The sequence below is a fragment of the Channa argus genome, chromosome 13 (genome assembly GCF_033026475.1).
Source record: "Channa argus isolate prfri chromosome 13, Channa argus male v1.0, whole genome shotgun sequence".
NCBI lineage: Eukaryota > Metazoa > Chordata > Actinopteri > Anabantiformes > Channidae > Channa > Channa argus.
This window is the reverse complement of record NC_090209.1, coordinates 6,461,735-6,477,000: the sequence shown is the minus strand read 5'-3', so window position 1 is coordinate 6,477,000 and position 15,266 is coordinate 6,461,735. Positions and strand designations below refer to the sequence as shown.

General features: G+C 41.7%; 1 protein-coding gene across 7 annotated transcripts in view; it reads right to left on the bottom strand.

Annotated features, from left to right (window-relative positions):
* Window positions 1-15,266, bottom strand: part of LOC137139163 (novel protein similar to vertebrate membrane associated guanylate kinase, WW and PDZ domain containing 1 (MAGI1)) — a 33,833-nt gene that overhangs the window by 7,330 nt on the left and 11,237 nt on the right. For 5 of the 7 annotated variants that reach the window (XR_010916281.1, XM_067526031.1, XM_067526035.1 and 2 more), the window contains exons 4-13: window positions 11,034-11,153; window positions 9,758-9,931; window positions 7,132-7,330; window positions 6,639-6,709; window positions 5,576-5,737; window positions 4,343-4,868; window positions 3,432-3,981; window positions 3,237-3,300; window positions 2,728-3,141; window positions 946-1,014 (exon numbers count right to left, since the gene is read on the bottom strand). Coding sequence is in view for 6 of the 7 variants with exons in the window: in XM_067526031.1 (XP_067382132.1) it covers window positions 946-1,014; window positions 2,728-3,141; window positions 3,237-3,300; window positions 3,432-3,981; window positions 4,343-4,868; window positions 5,576-5,737; window positions 6,639-6,709; window positions 7,132-7,330; window positions 9,758-9,931; window positions 11,034-11,153 (2,349 nt within the window). In the remaining variant the exon portion in view is untranslated. The remainder of the gene's footprint in view (window positions 1-945; window positions 1,015-2,727; window positions 3,142-3,236; window positions 3,301-3,431; window positions 3,982-4,342; window positions 4,869-5,575; window positions 5,738-6,638; window positions 6,710-7,131; window positions 7,331-9,757; window positions 9,932-11,033; window positions 11,154-15,266) is intronic. The other 2 variants (XM_067526030.1, XM_067526033.1) reach the window with 2 other exon arrangements.

Genomic DNA, 15,266 nt, shown 5'->3' with positions numbered 1-15,266 from the left:
CATCAGTCGAACAGTAGCAGTTGCCAAACACATGAATACACACGCAAGAGCCATGCTGACACACACACACATAACACACACACACACATAACACATCTGCGCACGCGCATACACACACACGTACACACACACACACAAACACTCACACACACGCGCTCAGTGACTCATACGCAGAGGGATTGGGACAGATGTACTCAGCCACACGTGCATAAACACACAGGCTTAAACTACAGATGCATCCAAATGGACTACTTTGTATCGTAGTGTCTTTTCCTCTGGCTCTTCATGTTCCCCTGTCCAGAGTAATCCCACTGCAGTATGCCCATCAGCCAGCCAGCCAGCGTCTGATGCGCTGCACTGACCACAGCGGAGGAGTGGTAGCAACCCCTCCTCCCCCGCCATCGTAATATCCCCCTCTGCAGCTCAGATGCATCAGCCGGTGCAGACATCCCCACAGGATCCTGCAGATGCCTACTACATCTCACAGAGTGGAGGAGAGAGCACTGCTGATCTTTACCGACATCATCCATGCAGTAGTGTTCGTGCAGGTTAATTAATGCTGAACTCTGCACTGCTAATACTATCTGTTAAATCCATTCATCTTGCTCCCTGTTTAGCTCCATAATGGCTCTAATACACAGACTATTACTATGTACATTGGAACATCATGTCATCTGTTGCCTGGCTATGTTAAAAAAAACATTTGTCTGCATTTGTCAGTAAGTCTAACTGTAATAATGCACATTTATCACAGCATCAGTTTGAAAAACTATGTGACATAGTGAGCCCGTGAAACTTTCTGCTAAAGTCAACACATCTGACTCAGCCAACTTTAGTGTACAGCACAGAATTAAAAACCTCACAACTAACACTAAAGGTGAAACACACAAACAAATCCTCCCCGCTTCTAACAGATATAAAACAAGAATTGGAGCGAATAATTACGTTTAGACTCCTTCACAGTTTTCAAAGCAGATTGTAGTCTCTCCAGCATGGCTCTTTGATTACCATGAGCTGAAAAACAAACAAAAAATGTCCTATATTCCCTTTTAGACAGCTTGAAGTGTTGAGATTCACGTGTACTAGTCAACAGGAGCTAAATCACACGTTTGCTGTCCCCTCTGTTGCTCCTCTGTGAGGCAAATGTTTGGTGTATAGAGCAATGGGGAGAGCAGGAGGCAGGAGGGAGGGAGAGAGAGAGAGAGAGAGAGAGAGAGAGAGAGAGAGAGTTTTTAATCTTTCAAAAAACAGGCTAGACGCCTTTACTGCAGAATGAAAGGAGTGAGAGAAAGAGAAAGAGAGAGAGACAGTGGGAGGGAGGCTGTGAGGAAGCAGTGGTGAGATGGACAGAGAAAGAGGAAGAGGAAATAATAGAGGAAACGGGGATGTGGAGGAATAAAAAGGGACTTCTTCCTGTGACACAAGAGGAGAGAAATAAATGGGAGCATGAGGGCATTCCAGAGATGAGGGCTTGAAGATAGAGGGAGGGTCTCTGTGCTGCAGAGACAGGTACAACCCTGAACAACATAAATGTATGTTCACTTGGTCCATAAAGCAAAATGAACTGCATCAAACTGGAACAGAGCAGCTAGTACAGGACATGGGAAGGAGAGAGGAGGTAATACATCACAGGGATGCTGCGGCGAACCTGTTATTCATAAGCGCTGCACTAAAAGCTAATAGGAAAGGATGTGTTCACTTCCTAGACACAATATAAACAAATCGACTCAATGTCCTCTCATGTCAGAGTAAATAGAGACACAGAGTAGGATAGGACTGATATGAACTCAGTAAAAAAGAGCAGTGCACATATTAAACCTATGAACAATCTATAGATCAATAGCGCCTTCATCATCAATAAAAAGTTCAACCAAATACCAAACTACTGCCTGCAGCCACACGGGAACAGTTTAGAGCCCAAAATACACATGAAGAAGCAGCATTTGGTTACTGTTCTCCACAGAAATACATGATCACATTCTTTTATATTGGTTATCCTGGACAGAGTGTGAGAAGATACCCCCCCCCCTTTATTTTTGGTCTTTGGGTGTCTCTCTCTTTAGGTGTTACTAAATAAGTCTGTTTTTTGTTGTTGTTGTTTTTCTGATCTTTTTGGTAAATGTTTATCTATTTTTAGTCATTTCTGTCCGATTTTGGTAATTTTGTACTATCTATGTTTGGATGTTTTGTCTGTTAGCAATTTGGTGCATATTTTTAAATATTCTGTTGGGGGGGGGTTTGGGGGGGGGGGTCTCTGATGAAGTCCAAATCTACAATTTTTAGAGGTTTTACTGAATGACTGTGGCTAGTGAATATGTATTTGAACAATAATGTACAGAGCGGAAATAGTGGAAGCCACAATGATATCCTTCTACAATGGTACTAAAAAAGACCTGGAAAAAACATACACTTAATAAGAAAGGGGCTGGTGATGCATCATGAATCATCTGGTGACATGTGGCCATGTGACCACTTTTTAATCTGTAATTACCAAATGGTTCATCTGCTCACAAGGACATCCAAATGGAACTTTTTTTTTGTTTGGTGTGTGTGTATGTAAGATTTTACTGGCCTAGAAAATTAATCTAATGCTATATCGTGCCAATTTATTCTATTTCAGGTTTTTAGATGAAAAATACAGTTTCACAAACTAAATCATGTTACTGACTTGTGTTTTCACTCATTACACACATTGCACAATCCTGTGTGTCGCTTGGTGACTCTCACCTTTGCCATTCTCCACATCCTGAGAAGCAATAACAAACCCAAAGCCCTCTCCAGGCTTTCTCTTCAGCTCCACGTCAAACCCGCGGAGCGGCCGTATTCGTTCACCACCCTGCCTCTCCAGACCTAAGTCATGCACTGTGACACCACCCGCCTCATCCTCCAGGCCCGTGTTGATCCAGTCTTTAGGCTCCATTGTCAGGGTAACTGGAATAGATTCCAAGAAACTAGTGCTCTGGATCAGGGAGCAACGTGTCAGGGCTGGAGATGGAGGGGTGCTGATGGAAGTACGGGGCACAGGTAGCGTTTCTGAGAGCATAGAGCCCTCGTCTGAGCCAAAAGGTGGAGGAGGGGGCCGGAGTAGAGGTGGGGGGAGTCTCTGAATGGACCCAGGGGAGATGGTTGAATGATAGATGCCTGATAATGAGAGATAAAATAACTGTGAGATGAATTTAGCTACAGTGAAAAAACCTTGGTTGTGAGTTACGCTGCCGTAAATGTGAATAATTTACCTCCTCTGTAAACCAGCAGGATGACTTCTCCCTGTGTGGCGTGTTCCTGGAGAACTGTCTGTACCTGTAAACACAGGCATATATTTTCATTATTTGTATTACTTATTTAGTAATTTAGGTTTTTCACCCATCAACCCTAATTAGTTTTGTTCCTAATACTCGTCTTTACTTCCAGCCCTTTTAAATGTCCATTACCTGTTCAAAAGTAAGACTCTGGACATCAGCTCCATTTATTTTAACAATACGATCCCCTGGCTGCAGGGAATTGCACTGCTTCCTGTCCCACACTCTCTTCACTATAGTCATCCTGCTGTCCGGGCCACCAGCCATCACACTGAAGCCAAGGCCTCTGTCTCCTTCAGTTTGTGCCAAGGCCACTGGTACCAGCTCCCCTCCGCTGCCAACACCACTTCCCACACTCATCGCCCCAGGAGAAGACACACTGCTGGGACTTGCGGTTGGGCTGCCATTGCCATGGAAACCATTAAAGCCACGGTGTTGGGGGATGTCAGTGGTGGGAGAAGGTCTGAGGTGGGAGGTCTGAGGTCTGAAGAGGCGAAACTGAGCAGTACGGGGGCCGCCAGGGGAGGATGTGGGCCTCCGGGGGGAATGAGGCAGGGGCAGGTGGGACCCTGACAGGGTACAGGTGGATAGATCACTCTCAGATGACTTGGATGTACCGTAATGTAAAGGATGAGGGGCCGTGGAGAGGGAGTTATTGTTATGATTGCGAATCATTGATGCCCTGATGAAGAAGAAGCAGGAGCGTTAAATGAAAAGATTTTCTTTGACATAGTCTTTTACTGAAACATTTAATGCTGGACATATTATGGAGCAAAAAATTAATTGAACCTATAAACGTTTTTAACTATTTGAAAATTTTAATAAAAGCTAACAACTGCTACTAAACCAGAATCCTGCAACAATTCATTTGAATCACAGGGCTAATTCCCTATAGTTTAAATAAAGCTTAAGTTATCAAACTGAATTTGAAATTACAGATAAACTTTAACAGATATTTAAAGTTAATGTCAATACAAATCTCCATCATTTTGCATTTTAAATTCAATCTGTGCCTGTGTGGTATATTAGTATAGTAAATGTACCTGTGTGACCCAATAGCAGAAACAACTTCACTATCACTTTGGCTTGCCAGGTTTGGGTCAAGCGACTGCAGCCTGGCTAAACTTCTCAGGGAGCGCGGTGGGCGCACAGGGGATGAGGAGGCAGCATTGCTCATGCTGGAACGTCTGTATGAGGGCAGCTGTCTGGTGGCAAAGGACTTGGCATTTCCATTAGCATCTAGAATCACCCCTGGTTCCATGTAGCTCCCTTCACTGTCGATGCCGTTAAAGTTAAAGTGCTGGGACTGGGGAGTGGGTGTTTGGAGGCGAGGTAGCTGGTGAAGAGGTTGAGGCTGAGTGGTGGTGGGTTGTAGGATGGGGTCCCTACTGTCCAAAAGCCTCGGTGAGGACTGCTTGGGACAACCGTCTGAGTTGTAGAGCATTGGGTAGCCTCTTCTAATTTCTACATCCACGCTGTGGCCCACTGGCACCGATTTGAGCATTTCTACCACCTCTTTGTGCGACACTCCCAACACACACACATCATTGATGTAAACCAGGATGTCCGCTAACAGTGAGAGATGTAAACACATGTTATCACCACACATTTAAGATTAAACTTTACTTTTTTATTCATTTGCTGTAAAATTACACAACTTTAAACCTTCGTGGTCACTCTGCCTACTATGCCTTACTGTTGTAACATTTTTGACCATTTTCATATGTTCGAGTGTGCAGATTAAGTGATTAAGTTTGCAAATGAAACATCGTCTGTGTGTTTTATGTGGGTGCAAACTAATCCAACCAACTAATCCCTCTAAACCAGCCTATTAAGAGATATGAAGTAGATCAGTCCTTGCACAGACAGTGTGTGCTCCGCATTCTTAGAGTGGTAATATCTGCCTGTATGGACGTGTGTGTGTGTTTGAGAGACAGTGAGAGAGAACTGGATGTGTGCTGCTGCAAATGGAGGCAGATTATGGCTGTGCTAGACCTGAAGATTAAGGACTGATTCTGATACACACTTGCTGTGAGACATTTGAATATTCTAGAAGTATAATCCCAAAAACTGAAGAAACAGAAAGCTAGGGATATAGACTGCAATATTTTCAGTTTCTACATTTGCATGTAGACTCAATATTGTGTGACAAGTCTATTAGTTTCATTAATAACGTCCCAATGTGTAATGAACGTGTGTCCCGCAGTGGTAAAGTGATATATTTCTGCAAAATATTGTTGCAGAAATATATCGTGTCATTGATTCACTGTATTTACCTGTCTTTAGTGCTGACGGTCCACTTGTTGTCACACTGTAGACCTGGAGGAACTCACTTGGCCTACTGCCCCCCACAATATTGAAACCAAACCCTCTGGAGCCTTTGGTCAACTGTGTATGCACAGTGAAACCCCTGAGGTCCCCAGGCTGGTCTGTGAACCCTGGTAGTCACAGAAATATACAAACACCCAGAGAGAGATTTAAAAAAGACTAAAATAACAAAAATACTCCAAGAAAAGGTCTTCATATCAGCCAATAAATAAATAAGTAAATTATAAATGAAACACAAACACACACTCATACACAAACTAGAGTCGCATCAGAGAAAGAAGAGTGAAAAGCTCTGTAACTTTATATGACTAAATGGTAAGAATTAATGGGTTTTAGGTTACTGGGAGAAGAGAGAGGGAGTCACAATGTTGCCAATCAATCACCAGATGCCTTTTGCCAAAAAATACTTATTAATAAATAGTTGCGCACACAAACATTATCCATTTCACTGATGAAACTGAGACCTTATTTTTTTTACTATACCACTGCATGTGTAAAAAAATCTTACAGTAATCATTCCACATGCAGATAAATCAGGCCAAAATGGAGTCGATGATGCCGCCTACTGGTTTGATGAGCATATTGCACTTTATGGGACAGGCTGGAATCACAGCATCTTGACAGATGGGCCTCTTCCCATTTACAATCAACCGTGTCGGACAGACATCCAAAACTAGATTAAGTCCTTGTTCTTTTAACAGGGAAACCATGTGACCAAATTATGAAATGAAGCTTCCAGTCACATGCCATACACGTGTCGACCCCGTCAGACTGGCTCGTGGCGAGCGGCTCTGAGCTTTAGGCCTTAATCACATACATGTCTCAGTTCAACTAAAAGCTCATTCCATCTCATTTCACTCTAACAAGCCCACTGTGTCTGTTACTTCCTTTCGTGACAATTATGTAGTTTCATGTAGGCTGTTTGAAAAATAAATATGTCACCACTGTTTAAAACATTTCGTCCGGATAGACAGGCAGGAAAGAAAAAAAGAAACAAACAGAAAGACTCACATTCATTTTTGCAGACAGTTTCCCTGCTTGAGGTTCGAGGACTTTGCCAGCTGGTCCTCTTTGGGTTGCGACTTGTAGAAACAAAAAGGAGAGCAAACAAAACCCTCATCAGATACATAATAGTATTGAATATAGAACATAGAAGCATGCTGTTGATAGGCATGACAACTTTTCATAGCAGCTCCTAAGTATCCAGAGTGTGACTGAAGGAAAAGCAAATTTCCCAATATTGTAGGAAATACACAAATTTACATTCTTGCTGAGAATGAGGCTGAAGCTGTAATCACACTTCTATCTGCCTGTTAAATGTGAAACTGCAGCAAGATGACACTTATCATAAAGGTAGGATGAAACAGCTACTGTAAATTGGCTCTGGTCAAAAGTAAAAAAAAAAAACTGATCATTGACACATCTAAAACACATACAAAGCCTGTGTGTTTAAGTGTTTAAGTTTTTTGGGGTTAGATTTGTAAAAATGCAGGTAGACATTCACTCTATGTAGTGAGATTCTCCTGGGTCACTGAAGGCCTGCTCCCAGTGATCAGGCGTTGCACTTCTAATCCTGGCTCCACTTCTGTTGCTTATGATCCCGTTCACCACAGCACGTCCATCTCCACCGCTGCTGGCTGCCCGGGGCCGTCCAGGGGGCCGGTGAACATCAGGGACACGGCTGTTGAGACCTGCTGAGCCTCCTGTAATGACAGTGGCAGGGAGGAATGTCATTAAAAGTGTCATTATTAAACAGATGGAGCAGGGGAAAAAGCTTCTCCAGCAATCTGCAACGACCTGATGCTGGCATTTCCATTGGGGAATGTCAAGGAAAAAGACCTGAGGTCAGCATCTCAAGTCCTCTCTCTAAGGAGGAAAAGGGTGTGAGCCTGCATGCCATCCTACCAGGCGAAAAAATATATATAATAAAAACAGATTTTTTTGCCTCGCTGTCCTTGTAGCTGTCCTTGAGCTGTGAACTCCAGCACTGATCTGATAAAATGTCGGATGATACATGGGGCATCCTGAGTCCTGCTGCACATGACATGCACTGTTGAAACCATCCACCCACACAGTGTCCCTATAGAAGATGACTCAGCAGAGGTCAGGGTGTTGGATCACACTCCATCCCGATGCATCCTGTGTCCTGGCTGCCTGCTGCCTTCTCACCTGACTGCCTGGAAAACATCCCTACCTCTCTGGATCTCTGCCCGCATGCGTTTCTCACCTCCCACTCTGCCTGCTTCTCTTATCTCCTGTGCCACTCCAGCACCCTGCCCCTGCCTTTCCCAACACCAAGCCTCCATCATTGCCTCCATCACAACCACCCTGTATTTCTGCCTTGCTCTCTTACCCCGACCATCTAATCTCGTGCACACGTTCTGTTCAGCTCTTGATACTTTTGTTACTAAGGTCGGCATTGCCCTGCATTAGGGGCGTACCAGCCTCCCACTGTGGTATCACTTAACCAACTTTCCATCACTGTTTAAATGGTTTGACCTGCATGGATAACAGTGGTGGAAACTTGTGCTTTACTTTTTTATTTTCCCTTTTTTATGCAGTGCCATTTTGCCTCTTCATACAGTACTGTGCAAAGGGCCATCATCAGCTTTTGCTTTTCTCTCTTTATTAAGATATAACTAGAAAATCCAGAAATGACATACACAATTTTAAAAGCTTAGGCAAAGGTCAGGATTTATTGTGACCTCCCTTTGCACTTCAGCACATTTTAAATTCCTATAGGGGGCGGTTTGAAAGTGCATTATATTGCATCAGCTTTAGCCGGCCCCCCTTCTTTAGCCGGTTCCTCTTTTATGTCTTTATGTCTATAATTTAACTTTATTAGCAGTGTGCTTGGAATCTTTGTCATGCTAAATAATAAAACTCTTCTAAAACAGATGCTTTAAAGAGGCATGATGAATAGAAACCTGTCTGTACTTTTCAGAATTTGTGATCCCGTTAATTCAAACAACATCACCACCACCACCTGCAGAAGTGCAGCCCCAATCCATGACAGACCCTTCACAATGTTTGACCAAAGGCTTCAGGCACTCATTCTTCCACCTTTCTCCTCTTCTCTGTTATTGTTGCAGATGGGACCTTAAATGTCAAATTTGTGAGCTTTTGCATATTTTACCCTTTTCATCCTGGTCCTCTTCTATAAACGTGGCTCCTTGGCTGCTATTTTTCCACAAAGGCCATTCCTGATCAAGCTTCTTCGGACTGTGAATGGATCAACTTGGCATCCACATGAAGCTGCCAGATGTTGAGCCAGGTCCTTCGCTGGACTTTTTCTATCTCAAATAGAAATTCTGAGAAGCTTTTTGTTTTGTTTTTGGTCTTCCATTCCTATTTTTGGCTCAAGAGAGTTCAAGACATGCAAGGGGAGGTCAAGCTATATACTTATCACTTTAGCCTAAAACCTTTGCATTTTTTAAATACTGTGTACACATTTCCTATATGTTGTAGTTTTATTCTAATACAAAAATTATATGGTCATTATAGCATTGCTGAAGCAACAAATCTAAAGGAACCCTCAGACTTTTACACTGTACTGTACTACAGAGATAAATACTTTTGAATGTAACCTTTATGAAGGACCATTACTTGTAATGCAGTGTTTTTTTTGTTTGTATGTTTGTTTGCTGGATTGGAAAATGTCCTATCTCTGGTGAACAAAAAGCCTTTTACGCCATATGTTTAACATAGTATAAAATATATTAGAACCTCCTGATTCAATTCAAAAACTTCCTTCACTTCCTTCCTATGATGTCTGGAGTCTCCCTGTTGGAACCCTTGCCACAGTATCTGATTACCACTTCACCTCCTTGCCCTGAGGCAGCTCAACCTTCCTTTGGAGGTGGTCCAGCAATCGATGTGGCCACAGCTCCACTGAGAGTTTAGTGCATACTAATAGTGCTACTGGTTGATTAATTTGGGTATCAGAAAGTCGAATGGTAGGTACTTAGAAAATGTAGCAACAGCTGCCAATTGCTATCTATTACTCCCTTTATAATACAACATGTTATAATATTTGCACTAATTACAAGCAATTAACTCTTTCTTTAGATTTATATGCATGTCTTTACCCACAGATACCATCATGTAATAAAGGTTTTATTTATGCTTGCCTGATACCCCTGAGTCATCCTCACTGTTGTCGCCATCTTCTGCAGCCTTCTCCAGGTTGCTGAGAGATTTGCTGCGTGTACGGAAGTTTCGGAGCAGGTTGCGGTGTTCCTGGTAGGTGATTGGGGGGCTCTCTGCACTGACGTGAATGGGTCGAGGTGTGCCATAGTAATTCCCTTTTATTAAAAAACCACGGGAGAAAAATGTTACATGTGAAATGAAAACAATGAACTGTACAATTAAACAGAATGAATGAAGTGTTCATTTTGTCAAAACACCGTAAGGGATATTGAGAGTGGCAAATGCCTTGTGTTGAAAATAAAATCGATTGACATAAAGGCAAAAAAGTGACATACACATACATGTCTGTGTGTATAGGAATAATATATATTGTACATCCACTGCAGATGTTCTTTATTGCCAGTTCAAGCCATCTGCTCCCGCTGCCTAAGACAAAATGAAATTACCTCCACCCCTCCGTTTGCCTCATGTAGATCCAAATGGGTGGAGAGGAAACATTAGATTAGTGAACCCAAAAATAAGGTCACCAGCCGTTACTGTGATTTCTGCAGAATACTGCGCACACAGCGCTCCTGGTACTCCTGGCTGTTTTGTTGTAATGATGTGTCCGTCAAAGTCACACGTAAGGCAGGTGAGGATGAAATTTATTGGATCCATTAAAATCTTCAAAATTATGGATGCTAATGTATGGAGGCTCTTTAATCAAAGGCTACGTTTTGACCCTTATGGGTGGCGGTGTAGATATAAGCTGAGCAATATCTTATGGTATTAGTATGCATAAAGACATGCCTTTACAATGGCCCGTCATCCTATTAACAACTACGCAAACCTCATTCATCACAGCAAAAAGCTGTCACTCAATATTTAATTGCTAGGGGGCACAAGGAGTTTATGAAAATCCCTTCTTAAAAGGTCACACAACAAGTATGGAGCTTATAAAGCTTGTTTGCTGAAAGTTAGATCAGCTTAAAACTGGAAACAAGGGGAAACAGCTAGGCTGCTTTTGAGCATCCAGTCAAAGGTAACGCCAGCTCTAAATCTCATTCACTCCATACAAAAACAGAAGTTTAAAAATAACACATGGTGGTTTTATGGTAGCAAGGAGCATGCTGTCTTCAAATTGGGTTTGTGAGACAATTTCAAGTATTAATTTTAGTAAATAAGTTTTTTTTTACTAACAACTCACAACAGGGCCAACTTTGTAGAGAATGCAATAAGAGACCAGTTAGTTAAAATGTTTACCTAAGTTAACCTCACCTTTGAACTTGCCACTCTCAAGCAGAGCTCCTGACTCCTCCAAGGAGAAAAACTCCTCTATGGAGACAAAGTTATAGTCCACTCCTGAAATTTCCCCCTCTCTTGGTTGTCTGGTTGTACCTGAAGAGAGAGAGAGAGAGAGAGAGAGAGAGAGAGAGAGAGAGAGAGAGAGAGAGAGAGAGAGAGAGAGAGAGAGAGAGAGAGAAAGAGAGATATGCATCAAAGTCACAAGGCTAGAAATACTGCTGGCTCTATCTTGGGTGATACATCAATTAATCATTGGGGAATCATCAATCTGAGTCTCAGTATTTAAACAGAAGAGCAATTCAGCAAACTATAAATAGTATAAACATTAATTTGACAAAATAAATAGTGATAGTCCAACAAATCTAAAGGCTCTACATGAATAGTATTTAAAGTTAAAAACTATCTCAAGATGATTCCCATAAATTGGTGACAGCAATTAACAAAGTACTGCTTTAACAATGTGAAATCAGGTATGAAGAGCACAATGGTGACAGTAAGCATTTACCAAGGCCTCTTTATTATGGAGAGATCAATAAGAACAGAATGAAAAATTAATGAGGCACTGTAAAAGTCTTAAAGTCTTTCTATCACCATTGCAAAGATGGGGCACTCAGATGATCAATGGTCTGCCATTATAATTGATTTACATTGACCTTGGCCTAGAAGAGAACGAGTCCAAACCGCAACAAGAAGTGCATCCCGCTACATTAGAAGATCAGTGAGGTGAGTCCTAGTGTTTGCTCTTAACAGTTAGATGCATGTACAGACATGTGGTGTGAATGCATCACATTTCTAAATCAGGCGGAATAATTATCATTTGCAAATTGAATGACCCACTCTGACCTTGAGATGAGTGGATTTTTCTCTCATGACAAAAATCCCACCAAGCTCAAACTGAGGACAAATCTCTGTCCTTCTCCTGGAGGACCACATGTGATGTCAGTGTGGGGCTGGCAGCAGGGAGTCACACCCAGCTACCCTATAAAACCCATGATTAATGCGCTGCTGTCCTGGGAGCAGCTCCCAGCCACAATGACACAATGACACGCAAGAGTACACAGAGCACGCACAGAAGTGTAGGCGCAGTGAAAAATAAAAGCTGAAAAGTCACACTCAGGCATAGTACTGTCACACACGCTTATAAACATATGAACAGTAAGGAGCACCAGGCATCTCCATCTACTTGTCCTCTTCTTCCACAGCCACAGATGATAAAACACTGGCACCAAATTTCATGCCAGCATCTGTAAAGCCATTTTTACAAAAGGGAGGGCGTGTAAATACACATACAAATTTCACACACACGTGCGCGCACACACACTGGCATTGTACACTGTATGCTAATATTATTTTCATTATCCCTTTTTTAAATAAATAATTTGGCCAAAAAAAATTCAGAAAATAGTGAAAAATATCAAAGCTAATCGGTCGACTATCTGTCCAAAAAGCAGAATATAATACAAAGAATATACTGTTGAGCTTACCATCAGAGAAGAAAGCCAACAATAATCTGAACTAAAAAGCTGAAGCCACTGATTGTTTGGGATTTGAGCTTTAGAAAATAGACAAAAACACTTAAAACACTTACTTAGTATCAAAACTGACTATTCTAAAGCTGACTATTCTTGAACTAATGGTTTATGTTGAGTTTTTCCTTAATTGCTAGCGGAGGACAGTTTTCTCTAGTGCCTCGCACCATTTGACCCTTTCTTCCTGGCTTATTAGGAAACTGTCTTAAATGAGATGAGTCAGGCTGATGTGATTGGCCATAATTAAAGTGTGTTTAGACCTCTGATCTTCAAATATTTAAAAAATTAACCGTTTGCAGCCAACTGTGTTTGCACCCCAAGTTTGTGCTTGCAACCCATTTAAGGAAATTAGAGGTTTGTGTGTCTCATAATTGAAATGATCTGACAGCAAATCTCCTGAATATATGTGATGTGTGTGTAATTCTTCTCTTCCCCACAGGACACGCTGTATCTCTCCAGCTGATACGGTGCGAGGCAGGCATTCATTATGTGTGCACCCTCCTCTGAGATATATATGACATGTCAGCGGGGGGACAGGATGGATTATTGACATCTTCTTCTTCCTCGCCTGTCCCTGTGGGCACTGCACACTGATCCCCTGGGACAGGGGTGAGATAGCGATTGAAGAGGTAATTACACAGGACTCTGTATCAACACCCAGAGAGAGCTGTCTGTCAAGATCACTGCACACAAATAGCTAATGATTCTTACAGTTGAAAAGGCCACAGACGGTCTGCCTGACTACACTGCAGCAAGCATATTAGAATAACTAAATGGTGATGTTTCTTATCTTCGAGTCACTCTGAAGACAATTACAAAAGTCTTTTATGGAGGAGATGAAGACACAGCCAGCCTTGAAACTATGACATTGGCTCTAAATCATCCAAGGGCAACTGTAAAAATGCTTAGTGTGATTATACAAATATGGATGGGAAAGTTCAAGAAGGTCATGTTAGATCTTCAAACTCTGCGCACACATTGCACAATAAATGAAATAAAATGAAGTAAATGAAGGATAAATGAAGGACGAAGAACTGAATATATAGTACACTGTAGTTTGTCTCAGTGTGAGCTGATAAAGCCATTAGACTGCAACCTCCTCCAGTTTGACACTGATTGACATTTGGTTTTAATTTAATTCCCCCCCACCCTCTAGATTATTGATACAGTAGCCGGCATTTATTTAATTCTGTCCTTCATTTCCATTTTTATGCCGTGCCCTCATGACTTAGCTGGTGTAATGATATTTCTTGCATCAGTGCCAGCTCCAACATCAGAGAACATTGTGTCATCAAAATGATTCGAGGATTGGAATACCCTCTAAAATAGCACAGCACTATCAAGCCACATTTTCAGAAGAATAAATAGCCTCTAAATCAAAGAAAATCCAAAACAGAGGCCTTGCCATACTACATTTGCTTTCCAGCACTTAAGAAAAACTTCAAATGCTGATTAATTATTAAGTTGTGTATTTCAACGTTTTACTAATCAACAAATAACACACGACCACAGTCTCCCGGAACAGAGGAAACATGCATATGATCCTGAAGGGGGCCACAATGAGCTACTGATAAAAACTCCTCAGCTTTAAGGTCTCGTTTCATCAAGCACAGCTTAAAAAAAAGAAGAAGAAAAAGAAGACAATTGTCAATCTACAATGGTTTCAAATGGAATGTGAATGTTTCTGAGCTGTCTTGTGATCAGGCTAACATGTCTGTGTTGGCTCCAGCATGGAAAAAACAGCATCTTCCAACTTCCTGTTTATTGCACCATTACACATGCAGGGTCTTAATCTGGCTTGTTGTCACTCTTGCTTTAGAAGAAAACACACATATCTGGGGATCTCCAACATTTGCCACCAACATGAAGCGATTTGTGGATTGCTTTATGTCAAATATTTTAATATCTCTAAATATAATGCGAATGGTGTATCTGAACAAAATTTAATTAGCAGATTCATCTGATTTCAACACTATTATCTGATTAGAAAAATGGATAAAAGCACTCCTGCTCATTCAGGCCATTCACTCTCTAAACAGCTGTTTGTACCCATAACAGGATGCACATACGCATGGCTAAATACTGTGAAATCTTATTAACACTAAAAATGCAATTACACAATAAGATGAACATGCAAATTGTGTGCTAAGAGAGACTGTTTTATGTTTCCCACTCTATCCTGGGAGTTTTGACCTGTGCCTTGTTCTGTCAGCAAGCGTGTTGTGTGGTGTGGTGGCAGACCGTCCCACATGACCTACATCCTGGAATAAAGGAGAGATTAGCAACAACTCCCAGCACAGTCGCAGCAAGGTTAAGACTGCACACACACACTGGGTGGTCTGCCTTTGCAAGACCACCACCTGAACCAAAAAAAAAAAAAAAAAAAAAACTAGAGACACAACGCAGGCCAGACAGTTACCTCATAAAAAACCCAGCTTGGCTGATACTTCCTCTAGCCGTTTCCAGTGACGTCATATTGTAGAGGATTAGGATCCCAACAGATGTACTACAACTAGCTGCCTTTGCCTGCCATTGTGTCTGATTGAAATCATGATATACAAAATCAAACTGCTCACGTAGGCTGCAGGCTTTTTTTTAGGGGTTCATATAAAAACAGTGCAAATAAAAAGAACCAGTCACACACAAGTGCCATCAGATTTATTACCAGCTTGCAACC